Here is a 24,815-nt window from a genome sequence, read left to right as displayed (position 1 = left end):
CCCAGAAAGTACATACCTTCCTCGTACTGGCTGCGTCCAGGAGTGAGGAGTAATGAGTAATCAGGAAGAGAAAAAAAAAAGGGACACAGATCTTACATGGATCTTATATCGATTGGACCCGTGCACGCACGTAACAAGAACTCTCTCTTTTTATTCACTACTTGGTGCGCATTGCAGGGCATCGATCTGACTCGGATATCTCTCTATCCGCGCATTCCTCCCACCGGTGGACGGTCGAGGGCTGGTTCTCTTCACTGAGACTGTCACGGGTGGTTACAAGAGCGGAGCGAAGCGAAGCGTAGTAGAATGCAATAGAGAGCTGGTGGGAAGTCGAGCATTCCGTTTCCACGACGGGTGATACCTGGCTAGTGTCCGCTTCAATAGCACAATAGTTATCATGGTTCTATGCACGGGACAAATTGGCAGTGGAGGAATAGATTTCTTTGCAATTATAAAGGTGCACAAGCCTTCAAAAACATGTGCACCGTCTATCTTCTCAGCCGTGTTGAATCATTAGAGCTGACAGCAACAGCGTCGTCAATCCAAAGATACCAATGTGTCCAAGAAAATTCTTCCAATCCTCTGGATGAGAAATCGTCATGGTTCAGGCCGTCGTTGATTAAAATGAATACCTCAGAATCAAAGCACCTCTCTTTCCGTCGAAGATGCTTGTGAATGTTCATCTGTACAAACTTGTGTACACTGTCGTCATTAATATTTATTTGCCGGTGTAGTCGAGGGTTCCCGCAAGGCGTACTTCTTCGACAAACTTGTCCTCATCTCCGACCGACTGTAGGTTCCAGTGTCCCGACTGAGGAAGACGATTGAACGGACCCCATCCCAACATTTCCTGAATGTTGCGTCTTTTCAAGTCCGTATCGCCCTGAATGTCGAAGAGTTGCTGCTGGAGACTGCCCAGGACAGCCACAGCCGCATTGACCAGTGTCCGGTCGCCCTCAAAAATCCATATATCCCAGATCCGACTGAGGCGGTCGACATCCAGGCCGTTTGAAAAGATTGTCCGGAGCATCGGTTCAAAAACTTCCTCGCCGCGGAAACCCAGACCTCCTTGCTCGACGGACCCAAACAAATATTCGTACAGACGTGGAAACTTGATTCCCAGAGTCGACACAGCATGATTATAAGTGCGATTGGTAGTGGTGGTATCATCGGTTTGGAATGCCAATGGTACCGAACGGTTAAGACAATTGGCAAGAAGGATAAAGGCGTCTGCTGGGGTTGATAGCTGTAATAGCAGTAATGCGGCAATAAGTTGAATCCCATAAATGTACCCCACATCGCTCCGGTAACACGCATACGCCTCGCAAACATCGATGAGATCCTGCCAGAGTGGTGCGTGCCTTTGGAATAGGTTGAGTTCAGGAAATGCCGTCTCAGCATCTCGTTCGATATCGACAAACCATCTTTCCATACTCTTCTCGTCTCGGCCAAGCTGACCACCACTTCGCTTTTTGATTTCCTTTGCTCGTTGTAAGGCTTTCTCATAGCTCTGGACAGTGAGTCCAAGAGAATTTCCCACAGCTCTTTGCCAAACCTTTCCGCGAAGATTCGGACTGACTCCGCGCCAGCAGAGATCATTGACTCGTTTATCGATGGACGTGATATCTGTTGTCTCGTCGACGTAATAATTCCAGATGCGGTTCAAAGACTCCCTCGTATCATCCTTTTCGCATTGCTGGACCTGCAGCTTTGTTCGGCGTTTCTTTTCGGCCTCAATTGATGCCGCCATCATTCGTTGGTATTCTTTCAGATGCCGTCTCTCCTCCTTTGGATCTTTTGGTGGCAACCAGGATGGTCGTGTTCGTGACAGAATGGCCTCCTTCTCCTTGGAAATCGGCATAAAATCCAACGCACTCTTCTGAACTGGAGGAAGCTGGATAGATGAGGATCTCGAACCGCGGTCCATCGAGGTTTCGGGGCTGCCTCTTGACGAACCTGCCCGAATCGCTCTTTCAAGCCGCTCTTGTTCTTTCGCCTCAGCATGATATTCCAACGCCTCTGAAATGATTCTTGCCTCCTCACTCAAGTCGGCCATTGCGATGTTCCACGACTTTGTTCTGCCGGCAAGAGCATGGCCAGCCTTCCGCGGGGACGACGGGTTTGACGTCGTGGGCGTGAGTGAAACCGACCTTGGTGGAACTCTGTTCTTTGGTAGGCTCTGTGGGTGGCGTCCGGGCCGCGGAGGCGCTTCCGGGACCGTTCTCGCATGTTCCAGGGGTATTGGGCGCGGACTTGGAGCTGGCTGGTCTCTCTCCGGGCTTCCACGAAAGCTGGAGCGATGCGACCTTTGTCCTGCAGCGTGAGGCGACACGGGGACATTCCACAAACTTGCGTCCTCAGGAAGCTCGTCGTCGGAATCATGGTATTCTGCCTCCAATTCTTTGACGGTTTTCCTCTGGGGTTGCCACGAGGCACGCCTAGCTTGCAGTCCCAGCGAGTGCGCCGGAGATTGAGGGATAGGTTGAAGACCGCCCGCACTGAGCGAGGGAGTTGAGAAGGATGCGATATTCCTTCGTTCTGGGGGGGAAGATGATCTGGTTCTCATGCTGGAAGCATAGAATGCCTCCGGGCTAGTGAATCCGCGCTTGAATGCTGCCACTCTTGAGCCAGCCGCTCGTGGCGGTGCAGAGTCGTGCTTAGACCCTGGTAATGAGACTTGAGTCTGTATTTGTGGAAGTGTAGGCCTCTTCTCCCCCGGGCCCGCGTCTTTCATCTTCATCAGTTCGTGTTGAGAGCCTACGGACTGCATTGAGACGTCGCGGGAATGAAAATATCTGGGCGGTACATGTTTGTCGTCCTCCAAACCAATATCCTCGAAGTTGATTATGTCTGCCTCCAAGCCGTCGGGACTGGAAAAGGTGGAGGAATAAGAGGAGGATTTGGAGGATCGAGAGCCCGACAGGTCGGGGGGTGAACCTGGGGCACTGGTAGCGGTCGTGGACATCGCAGAAAGGATATTATGTGCGTTCGATAAGGCAGTAAGCGAGCGAATTTCAAGGTCTGAGCCTTGCGCTGACTTCAAAGAGAAATCATGGACGTGGTAGCAAGTCCTGTGGGCGTTTCCTGAAGAGGTTTCGAGAAGTTGTGCATTTAGCGGGGCGAGGTTAATTTCCGAGGTACGAGAAGTGTTGACGATGAGTTGTTGTTGTTCAAACAATGTTATATCTGCATGTCGACGATGTGCTGGCTCTGAAGGAACGAATGCCGACGCATGCCAGAGACTATACTCACGGTTGAGCTCGACAATTCCAAGGTCCGCCAACTTGAACGTCGAAGCTTGATCGCAAACAACTGGGATACTTCCCAATGGTGCCTTTGGTCCAGCCCCTGGTAAGGGTGTTGGGGCGATTGGTGGGATTGCGCAAGGTGCTGACCGTGGGAAGGATGGACATGACGGTGGCAGGGCTCCAGCCAGGAGACTATGCCAAACATGGGGTAGAACTGGCCGAGTTAGGGGCTCCTCCATCTGAAGTGACTGGCTGTCAGGAGTCCGACCAGGGGTGGCCTTGCCGGAGAACTGTAGCACCGACGCTGCGGCCGCCACAAAGAGTGGGAAAGTTGGTGGAATCCCAAGGGTGGCTGGCAGGTTTTGGTTGTGGATTGGCGCGCATCGATTGGGGAGGTTTCAAGGATTAGCAAGTGTCCGTCATGATCCACTGCTTGGTTGGATGGGCCGTCGCACTTGTGGATGTTCGGGGGGAATCCTGATGCAATTATTGACGACAAGCTTGTGCCGTGCAGGCCCCAAGCGGATAACGAGTGTATAAATGAAATTTTTTCTCTCTTTCTTCTCCAAATGTCAGTCGTCAAGATGAGGTTTTCGGGTGTGTTTCATGTCCCCAGGAGAGGCGCCGCAGGTGGGACAGGCGTCACGCTCGAGACTCGTGGCTTTTGCTCAAAAGGTTACGCAGGATTTGGCCGGCTCGAAGGATTCCGCAAATCGCAGGGGGTTCAAGGATCGGGGATCCGATGCTGAGGCAGTGTGGGTGTTTCACGACGATCAATGCGGGTGTGTCTGAGATCTGGATCCCGATCTACCCAGTGTAGCCGTGTTCTTCGGTTATCCCTATTATTGTAAGAGTACTCGGTACCTCGTAGGCAGTGAGCAAGCACTCGTAGCGTCGCTAGGCGTAAAGGAGCGAGAGAACAGGTGGCGAGGTGCGACAACAGTCGTATGGGGTACGATGTAAGGGAGGCGGAAGTACCGAGTACCGAGTACGGAGATTTTAAGTCAACGAGTATGTAGAAAGATGGATTGAAGTGAAGTTGAGGTTGTTGACTGCGGCAGGCGGGTGTTTTACTACCGTGTAAATCTGAGGTGGCTGGTGCTGGTGCTGGTAAGAGCAAATCGAGATGCCATACCATGTCCAGACTCCAGACTCCAGACTCCAAATCACCACACATGGCATTCCAGTGCTGTCACCATGGCACGCCAGGTCCATCGCATTAGTGGATGCCCTAATCTGTCTGGCCACTGCCACCACTGCCTGCGTATTTGCAATCAACGTATCAATATACATATCTGCTAAACGCTCGCTCGTTTTCTCGTAAATGCTCTGCAATGGCCGCTTCTTCCATGTTCATCCCTTTCTGTGTTCCTTCTCGCAGCGATCTCAACCAGACGAGCAGATCCTTGTATTGGCTCTGTTTGCGCTCTAGAACCCTTTCAAAAGCAGCTGCGGCGATCCAACACATTTGCCGTCGGGTGATGTGTCTGACGTGCGTACGAATGCCATTCTTCTCGCAACAAATCTTGTGTCCCGCCGAGATGAGATCTTCTATCATGTCACCGAGGAACTTCTGCGACGGTCGTCTCTTTGTTGCCAATCCCGAAACGTATTGGTGCATCTTCATTGCTGACTCGGTAAAATTGCCCAGCAATGTCGAGATCACTTGGCTTCGGCTGTTCAGTGACAGATCCAGGAACATGGAATGCATCTGCAGCTTGAGAGAAGACAGGATTCTCCGTTTCAAAGTCGTTCCGGGTCTCAAACCGCTCTCGACCGTCAGAGCATTGCCGATAAAGCCGTCTTTCTTTTCTCTGTCTTTCTTCACCTCCAACGTCTTCATATGGATTCCCAACCCACAGTACGGGAAGAAGTTGCTGCCGTGTACCCGTGGCACTTTCTGACCGTTGATCATCACGTCAAAATTGACCAGGGACTTTTCGGCATTGACCTGGATTCCGTAATGCTCGTCACCACTTACCATGACCTCTAGAAATCGTCGACCAAGGTTGTCATCCGTCGTGATAAGCAGAAAATCGTCGATGAGCCGCAGCAACAAGCACGACTCCGGTACCAGGAAGCCTAATTCGTTCCGCTCGAACGCACCGTAAAAGTAGCTGCAAAGAAGGCTGCTGAGGATGGATCCTTGGGGGATGCCCTCAATTTGTTTCATGTACTTTTTGCCAATCTTAACCATACTGTCGCACACATGATTTTGAAGAAGATTCAGCAACGAATCCCGACCCCATATTCTGTTGTTCCCTGTGTCCGCAAAAACCACATGACGTTTCCCAGAGGCCAAACTGGACACTGATGCTTCCGAAAGCACCGCGCGTGTATCAGTTGGGCGGGCAACGCCCGCGAAACGCCGTCTCAGGTCTCCCTGACCTGTGCGCTGACCCGGATTCGTCGATTTGATCTCAAGGTGTTTAGTCGTTCGATATGAGGTTTCTTGAAGCAGGGAGCTTGCAATCTGCAGTAGTGGCTGCTGCGGAATGGTGTCAAAGCACGATTTGATGTCGACCTTAACAAAGAACAGAGTCGACTCCGGGCGGAGTACCCTCTTGAAATCGGTCAGCTTTCCGTAGATGTCACCAACGGATAACAAAGCAGAGCCTAGTGGTGTAGGACTACGTCCTCGTTCAAAGTTGAGCACTTGGAAGATAGGTGCCAGTTGGGTGTTGATGCTGTCTCCAAGAAGTCTTGTGCCACCAGCCAACTTTGGTTGCCTCCGCCTCAAGTTCATTATGGGTCGGGCGCCTTGGTCTTTTGGCAGCAGTCGCAGATGGCTGTATCCCAATGCTCGAGATTGTAGCTTGCGTCGAGCTTCAGCGGATCTGATAGGTGCGTACATGCTCAGTCTCAACGTTGCAAGAGTGGGCTCCGAGAGTTTGCGCCATATGTCTTGTCGGAAGTAGAATAACCGATGTCGATGGGTCGAACTTTCGGTAATGTAGAAATGAGCTCGAATGATAGGTATGAGCAAAGAATCAAAAACATAGTAGACAAATTCGTGGAAGACCTCTAGGCGCTTAACGAAATCAGACCTGGAGATCCTCTGCTCCAGACATTTTGGGCCTGATAGCCATGAAATAGATCTCACATTGATTCCCTGGACAGTCTCATGCAGGCTCAAGGATTCAAAGCGGCGCATTCGAACAAATTCGTCGATCCTGTTCATCATGAGTTGATGGTTCTGCTGACCCCTCAAACCGCTGCCAAATGTATCGCGTGGTAGCAGATGACAGATGACCGAGCGGCAGAATGCCGAGACTCTCGCCAAAGGAGTTGAATGCGGTAAAAAGGAAGAATCTGCATCGTTACTATTGCAAGCACGGTCCGTCACTGTTTGTGGCGACCCGGACAGGTTGACCTGTGTAACGAAGTTTTCGGGGCCTAAAGCCGGTGGTGCCTCGTCGCTCTGACGGAAAGAGGAGGCGTATTCAGAGAAGGTTAGAGGGCAGTAATGCCTCAAAAGCTGGCTGTAAGAACATGATCTGTGGTTTTTGTGAATTTTCTGGACGAGCTGCATTGGCTCTCCCCTCAGGCGACGCGGAGCCCAACTCAACGGTCGTTTTTGCTGCCTGGCTATCTCCTGTTCGCGGACTGTGTAGTCCTTGAACCGATGCACGGTTTCGCTTGAGTAAACCACTGACGTGAAAGCATTGTGTAAACCGAACTGGCGTGGAAAGACATACTTCAAGAGATGGACTGCCTGGTGCTGTTCAGCAGCATTTGTCAATCTTTGCAGAATATGCGTATGATGAAGTCCGCCTTTGACCTTGCCAACAGCACTGGAGAACGGTCGAGCATAGAACATGCGGTTTCTGACGAAACGGATGTCGCCAAGTTTCGAGTGTCGAATATCCCTTCTCGCACGCGAAACATCTTTCCCTTCAGTAGAATGTTCAATCCGAGGCAGCTCCGAGATTGGGATACCACTCAATTGGAAATAATTGTCTTTCCCACTTGTTATGAGTGTAAAGACACCACAGTCCAGGAGCAAATTTGAAAAGATGACTTCGCCGTCTACTCCCAGCAAAGAGAGGACATCTGACCAAGCCGACGATTTTAGAATGTCTATATTTTCATTGGGATGTCTTCGGATGATACCAGGCAAAATAGGTGCCGGTCCTCCATGCTGATATCCATGATCCTGAGGAGATCTGCCTCTCTGGAGACCGTGGCAAAGAATGTGCTGAGGCCGAGCCCTGTTCCCGAAATTGCTTCTGAACAGCGACCAAATGACAAAGTCCACAACCTGGAACAATCAATCAGGATCAATAAAGGCAACTACAAACCCCGCGTGTATGTCTTACCTCGTCTATGGAACATGGTTGTGTGCGGCCAGTATCAGCACCAGTTACCCGGGACTGGCTTTGAGTGAACGTAGCAAAGTCGGTTTTCCGCGCCTGTTTAACAGATGTTGATGTGTTCTTGAGCACACCCACCAGAGAGTTGTCGAGTAGGTCAACAGCGTCATTCTTTCCAAATGTTGCGAGCTTCTCTCTTCGAGTACGTGACGTGGCAGGTAAGGCTCCCAGAAGATAACTCCGCAGCGTGCAAACCCTCGGATAGTAGGCTGACAGCACAGGATGGTGTACAGAGGATGAAAGATGATGCGGGCCAACGGACCCATGATTGGCCGCTTTCTGTTGCTTGGTAGGACGATTGGACGCGGCTTCTAAGCATTTTCGTTTTCTGGCCATGAGCGCGATTATTGACGTGGGTGAGACGCGACTGTTGGAGAGGACCTAGCGAGCTAGGATGATGGCTAGATCGACGCGTTTTTCCCAGGATGAGACTTTCTCCGCTTCTAGCGAGAGAATCCAATATACTTTCTCTTCAACAAGAATCATCCCGGTCCATGTAAGATTCAACGTTCCTCGAGGAAATTAATATGCACTGCTTGGTAGGAGGGGTGGAGGGGTGGAGGCGCTGTTTGTTTCTCGTTCAGCTCCCACGCGACAGGGCCCCGGCATCTCTGTGCGTTAGAAACAATCAACAATTAACGTGCTGCGACTTTCTGTGTATTGGTCAGCTGGTGTAAAGAAGTCTAAACCGGGTCAAATCAACGCGTACCATGATTGCAGACGGGCTGCCGAGAAAGATAGTGATGAGGAAGGTTGGATAGACTCGTCGCAGGCAAGCAAGCAGGAAATGACTGGGCTGAATAAGTGTGCCGCAGATTGCGCTTTTCGGATATGGGTTTCTGCCCCGACCGAGAAGAAAACTCGTAAGAGTGCGTGTCTGACTGAAGATAGACGCTGAAGGTGTGCGGAAACGCTGAACGATGATGACAGTGCAAGGCACATTCAAGGAACTACTTACCACGTTTGACAGCCGAATGGGGATAGTACCGAGTAAGTGGAATGCAGTGGTAAAAATGGAGAATCCGGTGAACGGTGAGCGGAGGGAACTATAGTTTATCTAGCGATCGTCCCGCCTAAATAGATGTATCCCCAGAGGTTTATTCTGTACCTCGCACATGACGGAGGGTTCTAGGCAATGCTATTGTCGTAGCATGGGCCAGGGTTAGCAATGAGCACTCATCGGTCCATCCTTTTGTTGTTGCTTTCCATGTCCGGCATTTGACAAACAATGGGAATCAGTTGCGGGAGATTTACGGTAAGAGGCTTGTAGGAGGTGCTCACGATTCAGATACTCCGTAGTCTGTTATCGCTAAACCGTCGCCTATCCACTGACCAATGCTTGGACACCTTATTGAACCCCCGGAGCTTTAGGTGTCCACACGCCTTGAGCCTCTGTAGTTTGTCTGGACCGCCCGCATCTAGTGAGCACAGGAACTTTAAGTGACCCGCCCACGCCGCCAGTGACTCTCTGCCGCGCTTGCTGGGCCGATGTTAGTTGGCATATTCACAAACCTCCATCAACTGGTACCATCATATCTCTTGCGTGACCGTGGACCGCAGCCTGATCATGCCATCTCTGTTCACTCCAACATAGACTTTCCTCTTGTATTGATTCTTGTCGTATCCCTAGTCTACTTGAGGGCGATCGTGACATCTCTCGGACCTTGTTGGAGCAGCAATCAAGACATTAGACGTCCCTGCGCACCCCGTTCCTGGCGGTCAACCGAACAAGCAACGACCACAAACAGTCCACCACGACTTGTCGTCACCTCCTAGCCAACAAGATAGTTGACGATTTCTTCCTACCGACTGAGCCCACAGACTCCCTGGTGAAAGACCGGTAAATACGGGGGCTGCTCCGCCTCCTGAACACTCGGGTGAAGGATCACTGAACGACCTGTGTCTGTGGAGGAGGTCTTGCACAAGAGGAGGAAGCGTTTGAATACACCTTGGCGACAGGACGAAGAGCAAAAGCGAAGGTTGCAATAAAATGACCATGTCTGGCCTGGGTCATGCCTCCGCGCCGTAGTACTCACCATCACCGTCCAAGAAGGAAGGTCTCTCCCTGACTTGGGCCTTCTCAACATGCCTTCGGCGGTGTCGAATCAGAGCAACTACTACGCAGCTCACCACCGGCGTCAATCTTCTCAGTCGCAGACAAACTTGCCAGATCAGATCAGAAATACCGGCTCACAACTCCAGTCACCTAATCGATCACTGGTCTATCTCCCATCCACAGCATACTCCCCATCGCAACCTGCGATCCAGCGTTCTAGGACGTCATCACTCTCCAACCCTTCAGGATCGGCCTCAAGGCTGGATTCTGTTCGCAATGAGGATATCCAGAATGACCCACACGATTTTTACCGCCAGTATCAGGATCCCTTTGCACACTCATCACTTGTCGCCTTGCACCAGGAAGCCATACGACCAGACCCAATTGAACGAGCAGAAGAGCCACCCGTCACGGCTCGAAAATCCAGCTTCAGCACTGACGACAGAATGGCTAGGGGCTCAAGTGGTGTTCGAAAATTATCCTTAAATACCCAGACTTTGCCTAATGGTACGCACGATGGCAGGCACACCAAATCTTCTGGACCAGTACCCAATACACTGAAGTCAAGAAAGGCTTCCTTCAAAGACCTGGTGGCTCGGTTTGATGCTTCGCCTGACGACGTTCCACCATTGCCCACGCAGCAAGTATCCCGACCCGCCTCGAGAACCGCAAGCCCAATGCCATATGGCTCTGTGGAGACTTCCCATTCTTATCACCCTCAAGTCAAGCGACCGTCATCAAGAGTCTCAGAGACTTCAAGGAGGGCAGGGAGTGCACTCGGATTCAGATCCGCTGCGAACGAGAAGTCTACTCACTCGAGAGATACATCCTCGGCCAGTGGATTGAGTCAAGTAGCCAGCAATCCCGAAGTCCCGGCCACTGGGCGGCAATTGCTGTTTGGTGAGGTTCCCTCCTCTGCAGCCAATCTTCCTGCTGCACCAGGCTACGGCATTTACAATGCTCGTCGGCGACGAGGCTCGGAAGGATCGCCAATGCATAGCCCTAACCCGATGTTTTCAACGAGCCGCGACCATACTCAACCAGCAGCGCCTCCAATCGCACCTCCGGCCATGCGCTCCCCCACTTCTGTCACTGCTTATAAAGGCCATTCCCAATCCCGACCTTCACACCGGCGAGCAAATAGCGATATTGCTGGACCACCGTCCAAGGCTTTCTTGCGAGAAGATCAAACGCCGTCTTCCCGATCTCAGGGTAGCAGTAATAGACACGCGGCAGAATCATCCTCGAAGTTGAATGCACAATCACGGATTCCATTAAGCACAAGGCATCAACGCATTGCATCAGACTCTGCAGCGATTTCGCCCACCAGCCGTCCCGCTGTTATCCCCCACCAGCAGCTCCCTTTTCGGGCTCTAGAAACGGGACCGAAGGAAACAAGGCGTTCTCCGTCAGGAGAGCGACAGCAGGACAGCCCCAAGCGACAGCCACGATCTCCGGTGCAAATAAAAAGCCCCAATAATCGTGGACGCCTCCCTGCCACGGCAAATGGTGAAAAGAGTCCTTCTCTTCGGGCGAATATCATCGCCCCTCCGCCGAAGGTCTCCCCGCCCCTCAGAAGCTCGAGACCGAGACTCCCCGTGTCTTCTGCCACGACCGCAGCGTCTCGTGCAAAGATGGCAGAAAAATTCCAGACAATGGCCAAACAACAAAGTGACAGAAAAGCGTTCAGACGACAGAGGCCGCCAGAATTGAGTGATATCGATCTGAAGGCTCGCCGACTCAAAATCACTCAGGCTTTGAGCCGGTCTCGAGAAGGACAAGATCTGAAAGGTGGAAACACAGAGAATCTTGACAATTCAATCACCCGTGTAGACAGTATGACACCTTCCTTCGATGATTCTGATGCATCCGACCAACGTCAAGAAACACTTGAGGTTCCTGCTGTCGTTGTGAACGAAGCTCCTATAGAAGCGGCCGAGGAGCACGCATTCTACAGTGGCAATGAAGAGGGTGCACGGGATCAACGGGCATTTACCCAAACCGCCTTAAAGGTTGTCGAAGGAAACATACAGTCTTCATGCGATGAGGTAGACTCGCCTACGCTTGGTCATGCTGAGGCTGGCTTCAACACTATTCCTTTCAGCCTGAACACACACTTGCAGCCTGCACGTGACGATCACGAGCCTCAATCGGCGATCACAGAGAGCACTGTGGCCACTGAAGCCACCATGATTGATGCTGAGCCGCAAACGGATTCCTCGCGACTCCAGACTCCTGGGCAATCTCAATCCCTTTACAGCCAAATCAGTGCGCTTCGGAGTCGGGAGTCTACCTCGCCCCTATCCTCCGCTTCTCAAGCGTCTGGTGAGGCTTCCGATCACGCCGATCAGGTATCTGTTCATCTGATGCTTCGCGAAACGACCTACCTCGACGACGATGAAGCTGTAGAAAAAGGTTATGCACACCTAGTATCGATGCCCCAGTTGGAGCATAAAAACCCGCAAAGCGACGGAAGGAACTCGTGGACATCATCCATAGAAGACATACTTGAATCTGAGTCCGGTGAGGAACCTGCTCCCGTCGTTCGATCACGAGAGAACCAACATGCAGAAGAGATCACTCATGTGGAGCCTGATTCACACTCAGTGTCAGATCATCTCAGTGTTGAAGATGGCTCGAATGGAGAGCACCATGCAAGGGACGCTTATACAATCGTGAACAAAGTTCTCCAACAACAAACGCCGTCGGGGGTGGTTGATCAGCAACTCGTGGATGATATTTATCATCGCATCATACAAACCTCCCCAGATTTAGCTAGCGCAGAGAATGTCGATGAGGAGAAAGTGCAGCGGTTATGTCTGGAAGAACTTGAAGAGTACACTCGTCAGTGGGATCAACTCGAATCTTCACGTCCGCAATCGGCCGAGTCTTTTCACGTCGAAGCAAACCCGTATGCTGGCCATGACACGACTGAAGAGCGGGATGAGAATCCCACTGACTCTCCAGATATTCACGCTTCGAGCCATGTCACCCCACCGCCACCCTCCTTACCACCTTCGAGCTATCGAACTCATCATAGATACAAATCCAGTTTGGATAGTGCAGAAGACTGGGCCGAGACGTCGCCATCAGTCGGTGATTGGATGCAGTTTGCTCTGAAATCACCGACTGAAGAAAGGCAGCCATCTGCTCTGGCTCACGAAACGCCTACTGAAGCAGGACCAAGAATGTCAACGACCGAAAGTCATCAAGGTGTTAAGGAAAACCAACTTGAGCAGGCGCCAGACAGTTTTCTACCGGTTTCGGTTGAGAGGAATCATATTCCACGCCCTCCATCCCACTCTCCACCACCTCCTCCGCTGGCAAAACCGCCTACTGTTGAACAGACTGCCTGGTCCGCCCCCACTGGTATAAGACCAGCCATGCCTCAAACGGCTCCACCGGCTCGGCCGCTCACAGCATTATCTCAGATGTCTACCAGATCAAGTATAGACCAACAGATGATACATACCATCTCCAACGATAACAGGCCATCTATGGAAGAGCAAAGTCCCGAGCAACGTCGCCTGAAACAAAGAAGACACGTTCTCAAAGAGCTGGTGGATACCGAGTATACATACGAAAGAGACATGAGAGTCCTCTGCGATATCTATAAACAAACTGCAATTGCCGCCATGAATGATGAGGATATCAAGATCATATTTGGCAATGTAGATCTGGTACAACAGTTTTCCAAGGATTTTCTCGCCTATCTGAAGCAGGTTGTCAGGCCGGCTTACATCATGGAAAGATCTGATCGACGCAAAGACGGTAACCGTGCCTCCACAGTACAAAGCTCTGCAGCATCTATTGATGGTACTGGTGAGCTGACCGACTTTGAGCGAGACGAGCTTACACGGGTGGGCACTGCGTTTGAAGCGTCGATGAACGATATGGAGAAAGTATATACCGATTACATTCGAACTCGACATGCCGCAAACAAGAGGTTGGAGGCACTGCAGTCGTCGGCCGCTGTACGAGAATGGCTCAAAGAATGCAGCGAGAATTCAAGCGACATCACCAATGCTTGGAGTTTGGATGCACTTCTTGTTAAACCAATACAACGTATCACCAAGTATCCCCTCTTACTCAATCAGCTTCTAGATGCAACCCCCAATGCTCATCCCGACGTTGAATGCATCCGAAGAGCAGTAGCCGAGGTGACCGAAGTCAATGTGCGCATCAACGAAGTAAAGAAACATACCGAGCTTGTCGATCAGGTACTCAACCGCAAGCGGAAAGAGTCTGATGTACGGAATGGCTTGACTAAGGCGTTTGGTCGACGCGCAGAAAAGTTGAGGCAACACGTGGGCATCAATGAAATGCACGAAGATCCAGAGTATACCAAACTCAAGATCAGCTATGATAACAACATTGCACATCTTTTCTTGGTTACCAAGGATTGTCAAGGCTATATTGAAGAGATTACCAAGTGGGTCAATCGCCTGTGTGAGTTAGCAGCCGCTGCTGAGGCATGGGTTGATGTTGGGCACACGAACCACGCACAAGCCGAGAGCAAACTTCGACAATTTGCTATTGTCGTTCGTGGCGTCAATTCAATTGCACTTCCCGACCACAATGAGCAAGTCACAAGGCGTGTTGTCCAGCCTATGGAAAAGACAGCCACGATGCTTGACAGGTTTAGGTCAGATTCCAAAGGACTGATTCAAAAGCGGGACAAGCGGCTTCTGGACTACAATCAATTCAAAAACAAGAAAGACAGAGGAGAAAAGATCGATAAGAAGATGACTGAGCGCATGGAGCAGTGGGAGGCTCTGAACCTCGAAGCCAAAGAGAGAATGAAGCGACTTCTCCGATCAACGGCTGATCTTGTTCACACTTGTCAGGCCAATCTTGTTCAGTTGCATCTAAATTGGTTGGCAATGTGCCGGCAAAAGTTCTCGGCTGCAATGGAGATACCCTTGGACAAACTGGAAAAGGCCGATATTGTCAAAGACTGGCAAGAAGACTTTGATTTCCAAGAAGCCACTGCATTGTCCCTGAGCATCTGCAATGGGTCATTGCTGGCAGAGGCCGTGAACATGGTTTCGTTCTTGACGCCAGGGTCAACCTTGATGGGCGATGAGTCCCCCCGTCAACCGTCATGGAACAGCGCACCGAAGCGGTCTGTGTCAACTTCTGAAGAGATACCCCCAGTGCCATTGAAGGACTACTATCACCGGAACAGTGGAGGACCGATGAGTTCTCAAAGTGACGACCACACGGAATGGAGTTCCTCCACATTTGCAAATGGGCGCATTCGGACCGGCTCAGCTGCATCTGGTCGAATTCCCAAAACACCCGAGGCGGGAAGTCGTGGTGTATCTGCGTCTCTTCATACCGTCAACAGCACGAATATATCTCGACCAGGGACTAGCCCAGGACTCTCCGCAGACAGCGGCCAACCGGCTCCCCGGTTGAGCTTTGAAGCTCCATCTCCATCACTGGGTGAATTGTTGACTGAGTCTCCCATGGCGGTACGACATGCATCGTCATCTACATTCTACTCCGCAGCTCCAGGGCCAAGTCAGTCACAACCTCATCTACCGGTCACAAGTGGAGCCAGTGTGTTCTCTTCCGCAATGCCCATGGAAGAGTACCCGGAGCCGGAAACAGAGACAGCACCTGTGGACACAGAGCCACGACGAGAGCCCGGCGTCCTATTCACCGCGGCTAGTGTCTACGAGTTCAACATCGACCGCTCACGGCAACAAGGCGGATTTCGCTACCTCACATATGTGATTGGGGAGATATTTGACATCATTGCCGAACACGGAGAACTGTGGTTGGCGATCAATCAAGACGATCCCACGAGAGAGATTGGCTGGATCTGGAACAAACATTTCGCGAAATTGGCGACATGAAGTGGTGATGGAGTTACACAGTTTTCTATCTCAGGGCAGGATCTTGGATAAAGCGACTCAGAGCATACATGGATCATTCACTCAAAGCACGCAGGCCGGTATTTTTGCCTCATGAGAGACCATCTGCGACCTCTATAAGAACATGCTTGTGCTTTTTAAACCGACACGGGGCGTGGCTTGACGAGTTCCGGGTTTGGCCTGGGTCAAGGATGGGCTTTTCTCCTAGTTTGTTTGTCTTTCTAGCGTTCGAGCGGTTCCAAGGGGCGGTCGGTGTTAACATGTACCACAAAAGCAAAAAGGTGGGGAGCAATTGTACAGTATTACCAGAAAATAGGCCATGACTTGATGGAAGGCAGCTGGGGTTGCCAGGGTCGAGGGAACCTTGTAGTTGGACACGCTCTGCACCGAAGAGAGAATATGAAAAGCACAGTTTGAAAGATGCCGACAGCCTGCTTGCTCCGTCCCAAGGTAGACTGTATGAACTCTTCGTAAAACGATGTATGCGTATGGGCTGTATTTGTTGGGTGCGGGAGCCTGGCGAGGTTGAGGCTGTGGTGGCTGTGCAGTCGGAGGTGACGTATAACCAATCTGCACGCACACGTCTACAAGGGACTGTGCAGAAGGTGGTGGAACGTGGGTACACTCCTCGTCGCCGAACAAACATTTTGACCGCGAGAGGCGCTCAATGCGCAAGGCCTTTATTGGAGTCACTATATAGACCCTTTTATTTGTCCCTGCCTTGGCTTCAGTATGAACCATCATCAAGCTGGCACTGACTGGTGAGCGCGGCGAAGCTCTCATCCATTCCGCCCCTGCAGTCTCACTCTTCTCGCACGACCTCTATTCGTTCCTTGGTACGCCTTGCGCAGACAACTGAAAGGTCGACCACGATGCCTGATCTCCATCCATTTGGAGGGCGAATGAGCCGAGCATTTGGCAGATCGGTAGGTGCACAGATAACGACATCCTGCTTCGCACCCGTGCGCGGTCTCAACCCCCACCATGGCAGCATGTCGTTGCCGCTCCTCAAATGCGTCACAGCGAGTAGTGGTTGTATGAGCTGACTGACACCTTTTGAATATGAAGCTTGCCCCTGAAGATGCGTACTTGAGCTGTGGGTGATTCCGATCTCCCTCACATATTCCGTGCTGACCATAGTCATGCAGACTACGATGTCCGATGTCGGTATCCCTTCGTCCCCAATCCTGTCCCCGACTGGGTTTTTCCATGGCAGAGAACATTGTACTGAGACGGAGAGAGGATATAGTGACAAGAGAAGACATATCAGTGTTGAAGAATGACTGGTTGACGGACAATGTATGATGGTATTCCTCACAACGATACTGGGGCTGGTCAGGCTGACGACTTTGGTGTCTGTATAGGTCATCTCATTTTGGGAAGAGTAGGCACATTCCACACTTCACCTGAGAGAGATATAAGACCTAACGAGCATTCCCTACAAGGTATCTGGAGCGAGAGTACCTCACTCACTACAAACATTCGCACATTATCCTCCTCCGCCCCACCATGTCCTTCATGCTCATGCAGACCCCAGATCCTCGGACGATCAAGGTATTTCTGCCGTTGGCCTTTCATCTCCTCGCGATTTCTTTCATCACGCTGAACTGCCTTCTAGGACGCTCTCCCCGACTTCACCAACGTCTCACATATCTTCCTCCCCATCAACGACAACCACTCAGCCTCCATTGCTGAAGGCGGCACTCATTGGTCACTGCTGTTGGTCTCCATTGTCGATGGCGTCGCCTTCCATTATGACAGCATGCCCCCTGGCAACCAGCATGAAGCGCACTACGTTACCCAAAAGCTCTCTCGATTGATCAACAAACCTCTTCGATTCATCCAATTGACCGACTCGCCCTTGCAGGATAACTCGAGCGATTGTGGGGTGTTTGTCTGTCTTAACATGAGGCATCTACTTCTCAAGAGACTCCTGATGGTCAGAACAGATGCGAAGGTCAGCATGAGTCTGGGTGACAGAAGGGTTGATGCTTCGGCCGGCAGGAAGGAGATGCTATGCATCATCGAGGAGTTCCGCAGAGAGGGCGAGAGAAGAAGATCGTAAGTCCTAGCCATGTTCTGCCTTATGCCTTGTCAAGTGTGATTTCAGCTTTCACCATTACACCTGGGGCAAATATGGGGAAGCTGATGGCTAACAACTCGTTGCAGCATCAGCAACTCCCCTCACCCAGGCCGAAAGTCCAAGTCACCACCCCGCATAGATTCACCGCGCGTGAGATCAAAGAGCAACGAACCCACGAATTGGTCCTGATACGGTTTCACACGGCACGAAGAGACGACTACGAAGTGATGTAATGATTGGTTGAAACAATGCCGACAAAACAAACTCGGGACCTTGCAGATTGTGTTTTGCAACCGTCCGCACCAAGAAGGAAAGAATATCATGTTGTCATGAACCACCTACTCGATAGAGAGAGAAAGAGAGAGAATCATCTCCATACCGTGGATTGTTGTGGCGACCGACCTGTGAAACGCAATGGAGATGAGAGATGGTGTGTAGTGCCCAGAATGGGTGTCGATCGCACACTCATGGGAAAGGCTGGCTGGATCATGCGGCCCGTTCCGGTTCCGCCACTCGCTCAAGAACAACAAGATCGAGTTACCTGAATTAGCCATGGTGGTTCGTGCTATATATATACATAGGTGCATACTTGCGTGCCGCAGAAGGATTTCCTGGCTAAGGCACATCCCGGTCCACCGCCGATAGAGCCGTTCCGCCGGGCGCAACGTGAGGGAACTAAAGAAACAGGTTCGGAGCACGGAAATGCTATTCTTAACTACATGCTGGAGACTGCTGGTACTCGCTTTGTGGTTGCTTGTCACGGCAATACCTGCCCTGGCACAGTTTGTTCCGTTTACCCTCCTGAAGCAGAATCCGAATCGCGCTCGGATGGTCTTCTGGATAGTATCCTTCGCTGATCCAAGTCTTCGCTTACGACAAATGGTGTACTGGTGTCCCTCCTGCTCACACGACACTCGAAGTTACCCTTCTCGCTACCCCCCAAGGTCCTCATCAAAACCCCTCTATTATCTCCATCGGCTCCGCCTGTGCCTTTAAAGAGTGTAGATGAAATCTGGCCTCATGTCCCCTAACTTATCAATATCCTCCTCGTTCTTGCCCTGTATCCACACATTCCTTTCGCCCGCCCTGCGCTTGGCATTCTCTCTTCTCAATAGGATATGCTGAAGGATGCTGCCACCTAGAAGAAAGAGAGCTTCGTAGACGAGAACCACGGCGTGGCCTGGCTTGAATCGTGGCTTGTCTTCTGCACGGTAGACGTTGCTAGACATAATTCCTATCCAACGTTGTCAGAATTTGTCGTATGTACCTTGAAGTAACTCTCAATACTGTGGGGCGAGATAGGAACGCTCTGGGACACCTCTGTAGAGGGAGACAGAGGATCCAATGTGCAAAGGGACGACATGGTCCACAGAATGAGCGGGGATGCCATTTTACCTACCGTTCAGGTTACCCCATCCAATTACGAATCCCAAGGCAATTCCTCGTTTGTATACCCCTTCGACGTTGTTCGCCGTCCAAGTGATCGTATTCGGAATGCACGGGTATATTCCCATAGCGCCCAAGAAAGTGCCCGCGTATTGAACGTGCGGTACTCCCGAGCCCAGAAGCATGGCGAAACCTACTATGCCGAACAAGGACATGACCATATTGCAGTAGCCTGATTGTAGCGTCAGCGAAAGGGCCTCTCATTGGAGAATGGACACAGGCAGTAGGAAAAAAGGAGACAAACCTCTCTTCCCGGTCCGATCCGCAACAAACCCAACAGTAATCGTAACCACCGCGGCCACAGCATAAGGTGGCACGCTAAGCAATTGCGCGTGTATACTCTTGTAACCCATTTGCTGAATAATTGTGGGCAAAAAGAGAGAAAATGCATAGAGCGCGCCGTCACAGCCCATGTATATAAGGGCACCAGTCCAGGTCTTCCAGTCTTTGGTCGCAGCCCAGAAATACTGCATCTTGAATTCTTCATGCTCGGCGCTGGATTGTTTGTCAAGTTTTAGGCGCCGGATCACTCGACGCCGATCATCGTCACTGAGAAATTTGGCTTCGTCGGGGAAGTCGTGGACCTACAACGTATCAGCTTGTGAGCGTCCTCCCTAGACTCACGCCATGAAACTTGCCATGAAATATGACAGTCCAGCAACGATGATCGTTGCAAGACCTTCAAGGATAAAGATCCATGCCCAGCCCGGCTTGCCTCCGACGCCATCCATCTGGACAATAGCTGCAGCTAACAAGCCGCCAAATGAACCAGCGAGGGCTGCCGCCGAGAAGAAGATGGCCGCTCGAATACCGAACTCAGAGCGCTTGTACCAACAGGATAGGTAGTAATTGACGCCTGTTGTGAGGTCAGAGAGAATCTTGAGCAACTCGAGCATTTGGTTTACCAGGGAAAAGGCCAGCTTCAGTTAACCCGAGGAACCATCGCGCTGCCATGAGACCGGAAAAGTTGTGAACGAGACCCATTGTGGTCATACAGATACCTGGAGATTGAAGATTCTGATCAGTAGGGCTCAAATTGGAACGGAACGCCGAAAGACAATGGAGGCAATGAATCCTCGCCTGGATCCAGCGTACTTACCCCATAGAACCATGATAGTAGGGAGGAAAATAGAGGGCCGGAATCGTTTCAACAAAATCTGTGTCAAAGGCTCGAACAGCGAATACGAGATGAAGAAGATGGTCAAGGTATCATTGTATTCGTTGTTGGTCAGGTCCAAGTCTTCTTGAAGCCCATCGATCTTGGCGTTTCCAATATTGGTTCGATCCAAGAAGGAAATCAGGTAGAGTAAGCAAAGCCATGGGATTAGCTGGATGTCGAGTTTCCAGAGCAGTTTGCGGTCCTGTAGACTATCAGTTCATCTGTCAGTCGGCAGGATCGTGTATTGCATACAATACGCTTTCGCTCTTCTTCACTCAGACCTTCATCTGGATCTGGCACGGCGATGACATCAACGGGAACACCGCTTTCGACGTGTTTCTCATTCTCTGAAGGAGAACGAGCATCGTCGGAATCGGAGACCTTGGGATCGGTTTTTTCCATGGTCGTGAGCTGCAAACGGATACTTTGTGTGGAGAAAGACGACGGGAGCAGATACACGGTATATATGGACGATTTTGTCCAAAATGCCAAAGGAAAGGGACGGACGGGTCGCACAGACTGTACCAAAGGATATTTTTAATCTGGAGCAACGGAGGACGACCGCTTAGCGATGGACAACCCGCAGGGGGCGGTCCGGGGTAGATATCTTGGTTCAGAAGGAGGAGATATGCAATCATCATGATGTCCTTCCTCATGGGGTGCTAGTTCCGTGATTGACGGCTGGGAGCAGTTGACTCGTGGTGGAAAAGAACGTGGATGATGGATATGCGTTGATCGTTGTGTGGATCCCCGACCGAATGTGAACCAGCCATTGACGTCGATCGTAGGATAAACAGCATCAAGGTCATTCTAAGCTTCCCGCGCCCAAGACGCGCTAGAAGATACTGAATGAAGCACTCACTGGCTTCTAAGCTTCAGAAGCTCCCCGCGACTGGTGGATGTTGTCAGCCAAGGCAAGGCGGGGATTTAAAGAGTCCAACGGTCATTCGCCGGGTGGACGATGTGGGCTTGTCAGCGCCCTCGACGTTGCCACACTCATTGCAGGCAACAGGGCCGCTGCTACTCTGATGCTTGTAACCTCTCGCTCCGCTTAACCATTTAGGCGGAAGATGGACAGTTGTGGAACAGATGATTCGCTCGAGGAGGTGATCTCATGTGCTTCAGCGACTTTCGGTTGAACGGGAGGGTGGCCCAGTGTCACGTCGCCTGATCTTCTCATGCATGTCCTGTGAAACCATCGGCATTTGTGGACACGGGCAACCGGTGTTGTTTACCGCAAGCTCCAGAACATCTGAGCATCGGCCTCTGGAGAAGAATCCCGATCTTATTTGCACCACCATCTCTTGTCTTTTTGACACTGTCACCCCATGAAGGCTGGCTCATGATCTGCTCGGTTGGTCTCTCGGGTGTGAGGTTCCCTTTACTTTGGTTTCGCAGACGAGGGAGCTGCCGGTGCAGGCAATAGTTCGATGGGTTCAATCAACGAGGACATTGATATTTCCTGGCAGATTCGCTGTGAGCAGCAAATGCGGCAACCGCACCCAATACACTTGCAAATGCTGGGAAGCAATAGGTTCGGCGATGTTCTGAAGCCTCATGTCCCATGGCTCCAACCGAGGGCCATGGCTCGAATTGACGAAATTTGACGAAACGTGGCTTTGAGAAAGGAGATGATGCCAGAGGGTTTTTCGATAGAAGGAGATCACTGAAACTATCCTCGATGGGTGGGAGGAGGTGCTAGTAAGTGAGGACTCATTGTTAACAAGAGTTTTTTTTGCGGGTGCAATAATGAAGCTGTGCGGACAAGGCTGCTCTTTCCGCTGTTCGCTCACCATTTCTCGAACCTCGCCGTTTGGTGCTCAGCACCTGCTCGCCCAGATGCTGGCTTCATCGGGTTGAGCATCATCCCTCGATCCTCTTCTTTTTCCTCGTCTCATGTGCCTCGTCTTCGCTTTCATAGCAGCAGCTTGCCATGGCTCTGAACAAGACAGTTGAGCGGCTTTTCAAGTATCCTCCAATGGAGCGTCAGGACCTCAACCAGTCGCAGCTGGGCAGCTTCAAGTTCACTCCTGTCGATCCTGTCAGCAATATTTCGAACCTTACCCACTCAGCAAAGCTCTACCTTGAACAGCAGCTTTGCCGGAGGCTGTATCATGGTGCAGCACCTCTTGCGGCAGGCTCTTCACTGGACAAACCCAATGCCTTCACTGACACGTCACCTGGAAAATCTGTTCCACTCCCAACATCCTCTTTGGCCGATGCAAACTTCTTTAACAGACACATAAAGCCCGACCTTGGCGACTCCCGTCTGCGGCTTGGTCCTGCAGCTCTGCGTTCTGCTGTCGAGGGTGCTGCAAGCCCGACAAAGAAGCTCTCCGTTATTCAGTTACAGCAGGAACCCGATGCAACCGTGAGGCGACACCAACAAAATAACACCTTGAATGTAAGTGTGCATTCAGAGTTGCATTCAGTACCTGGCTGTCTTTGTCTTAATTTTGCTGATTGTGTGCAGTTCTCAGAAGTGCTGTCATCCCAGGGTCCAAATCCAGTGATGGATCCGACATCCACCACGTTCACAGCAGCAGGGGTGTTCGCCAGCCAGAACCCATCCGACTCAACTTCTTTCAGTCAAACGCTATTTGTGGCCCTCACAAATGAGCAGCAAGCTCACAATGCGACCAAAGCAGCTTTGGTCGAACAGATTAAGCAGCGCGTTGAGGTGGAAGATGAGCTCGAGAAAAGCAGACGACAGATTGCGAGCATGACAACCACGATCAATACCCTAGGAGCCATAATCAAACACAACGCAAGTAAGGGTAATGGAGATACTACCAAGGAACGGCAAAAGACCGAGACATCGGAGGAGGACGAGGAGGTAGCTTTAAGGGAGTTTTACCGTGAATATCAGAAGGTCAAAGACGCCGCCAAGGGGCGACATGGGCGCAAAGAAATGGAACAACATGCAGGAGAAGAACATTCCGGAAATTGTGTGTCAGCCAAGAAGAACGCTGTTGATGTGACTGTCCCTCCGTCTGGTGATGTAGTTGATGATGCGCAGCTCTACAATCTGGACCTGCTGAAAAAGCCAACTTTTGACGACTCTGCCGATTCTATTTTACGGCGCACTCTTCGCAAGCACTTCTCGATCGAGGACAACGGAGAAGACGGCAATCCCCCAGCGACTCCTGCCAGACGTCGTCCAGGTATCGCCAGGCTGATCGATATCTCCCCAGAGTCAGTCGGAGAAGTCATGGAGAAGGAAGAAGTTGAAGCGAAGCGCAACATGCAGGCATCAAAGGAGGAAACCACCGTTAACAACGCTTCAGATAATACTCAACGACGACTGGAAGCTACAACAGTCAACCTAAATCAAGCCCGCCTCCTGGTAAGTGAGATGTGAGATGCAAGCGTCCTCGATGAGTGTCAACTGATAATGGCAGACTGCGCAAAACCCCGTCCTTGAGCTGGTGAGTCTCGTGTCGCTGATCTTGAGTAGGAAGCTTACACTAATCCACGACTCAGCCTGCGGCATTCATTGCCAAGTACGGGCAAAAACCTATTGATCCAAAGGCGCAGGCTCTGGAGGAAAAGGTCTGTTCAATATTACTACCGTCAAGAGTTTCTAACCGTCCATAGTCAAACGGTGTAAGCCTAACGAAAGGTGAGGCGTTCCTGCCTCAGGACTCACCAAGTAAGCCCTCGAACAATGAGTCCTATGGCACGATTCGCCCATCGTCGTCTCTCACCGGTGATCACGATGATCAGCTAGCCAACAAGGTGGTTTCTCCTGCCGCAGCTCAGTCACAATATCGCATCACGGTACAGGTCGGTGACAACCTTCGCGGGGAGCCGAAATGGTTGATCAATAGAGACAATCCTGTCTTTGAAAGTGAGAAAGAAAAGTGGCAAGCCCTCGGAGAATGTGGGATTTCCTGGCGCCAAAACAGCCCGTTCATGGACCATCCAGTGCGTTACCTTCCCGAGGACGCAGCTGGGACCTCAGACGCTTATCGCACTGTAATGATCGACGAGATTCCAGTCGGGAGTACCTTGCCGGAGGTGCTGAGCATTGTCAAGGGTGGTTCCCTGGAGTCCATCCAACTATTTCCACCCATGGGTAAAGTCACAACCTTCATGACTGCTCGAGTCGTCTTCAATTATGAGGAATCTGCACACAACATGATCAAGCATCAAGAAGCTGTACCAGGCGAAGCCACTGACTCGAAGAGGTTCAAGATAAAGGGAGTTGCTGTTCGCTGCTGGATGCCCACAGATCCAACCTATCCCCGAACCGGTGAGCTCGAACGAAACATTTTTGGCAAGGCTGCTGCATCCCGAATCATCCTCATCAGCAACATAGACGAATACACCTACAACATGATTCCATACAAGATCAAGCCACCTTATGCTCAACACGTCATCGAGTACAGCTACACACCAGATGGCTGTGTATCGATCGAATTCACCGATGTCAAGAGTGCCATCAGGATAATGGATCAGTTGGAGAGAGACGGGGAGTTCTGGAATGGCAACCTTCAGTACGATGTTGATTATACGTGCGCACCGTATGTCCAGGGCGAGGCGATGGGTCATTGAAAGGCCGCTGA

General features: G+C 51.2%; 6 protein-coding genes across 6 annotated transcripts; 3 read left to right on the top strand and 3 right to left on the bottom strand.

Moving 5' to 3' along the window:
- Window positions 1-718: 718 nt before the first annotated feature.
- AYO20_09499 (hypothetical protein) lies at window positions 719-2,965 on the bottom strand (the record flags this gene model as incomplete). The annotated part of the gene is made up of 1 exon (XM_022647768.1): window positions 719-2,965. The coding sequence occupies one exon, from the start codon at window positions 2,963-2,965 to the stop codon at window positions 719-721; it is 2,247 nt and encodes a 748-aa protein (XP_022496290.1).
- Window positions 2,966-4,530: 1,565 nt separating this feature from the next.
- AYO20_09498 (hypothetical protein) lies at window positions 4,531-7,957 on the bottom strand (the record flags this gene model as incomplete). Its single annotated transcript, XM_022647767.1, has 2 exons — window positions 4,531-7,509; window positions 7,568-7,957. The coding sequence occupies 2 exons, from the start codon at window positions 7,955-7,957 to the stop codon at window positions 4,531-4,533; spliced, it is 3,369 nt and encodes a 1,122-aa protein (XP_022496289.1).
- A 1,749-nt stretch (window positions 7,958-9,706) lies between these two features.
- AYO20_09497 (hypothetical protein) lies at window positions 9,707-15,541 on the top strand (the record flags this gene model as incomplete). The annotated part of the gene is made up of 1 exon (XM_022647766.1): window positions 9,707-15,541. One exon carries the CDS (start codon window positions 9,707-9,709, stop codon window positions 15,539-15,541), a length of 5,835 nt encoding a protein of 1,944 aa, XP_022496288.1.
- A 1,527-nt stretch (window positions 15,542-17,068) lies between these two features.
- AYO20_09496 (hypothetical protein) lies at window positions 17,069-17,875 on the top strand (the record flags this gene model as incomplete). Its single annotated transcript, XM_022647765.1, has 3 exons — window positions 17,069-17,113; window positions 17,178-17,620; window positions 17,659-17,875. The coding sequence occupies 3 exons, from the start codon at window positions 17,069-17,071 to the stop codon at window positions 17,873-17,875; spliced, it is 705 nt and encodes a 234-aa protein (XP_022496287.1).
- A 759-nt stretch (window positions 17,876-18,634) lies between these two features.
- AYO20_09495 (hypothetical protein) lies at window positions 18,635-20,649 on the bottom strand (the record flags this gene model as incomplete). The annotated part of the gene is made up of 7 exons (XM_022647764.1): window positions 18,635-18,876; window positions 19,042-19,260; window positions 19,333-19,583; window positions 19,713-19,944; window positions 19,994-20,089; window positions 20,188-20,449; window positions 20,500-20,649. 7 exons carry the CDS (start codon window positions 20,647-20,649, stop codon window positions 18,635-18,637), a joined length of 1,452 nt encoding a protein of 483 aa, XP_022496286.1.
- A 1,531-nt stretch (window positions 20,650-22,180) lies between these two features.
- AYO20_09494 (hypothetical protein) lies at window positions 22,181-24,804 on the top strand (the record flags this gene model as incomplete). The annotated part of the gene is made up of 5 exons (XM_022647763.1): window positions 22,181-22,651; window positions 22,721-23,593; window positions 23,649-23,675; window positions 23,731-23,799; window positions 23,845-24,804. The coding sequence occupies 5 exons, from the start codon at window positions 22,181-22,183 to the stop codon at window positions 24,802-24,804; spliced, it is 2,400 nt and encodes a 799-aa protein (XP_022496285.1).
- Window positions 24,805-24,815: the final 11 nt, after the last annotated feature.

Source organism: Fonsecaea nubica (assembly GCF_001646965.1).
Source record: "Fonsecaea nubica strain CBS 269.64 chromosome Unknown Scaff88, whole genome shotgun sequence".
Lineage (NCBI taxonomy): Eukaryota > Fungi > Ascomycota > Eurotiomycetes > Chaetothyriales > Herpotrichiellaceae > Fonsecaea > Fonsecaea nubica.
Note: the sequence above shows the minus strand (reverse complement) of the source record. Positions and strands in the feature narration are given on the sequence as shown.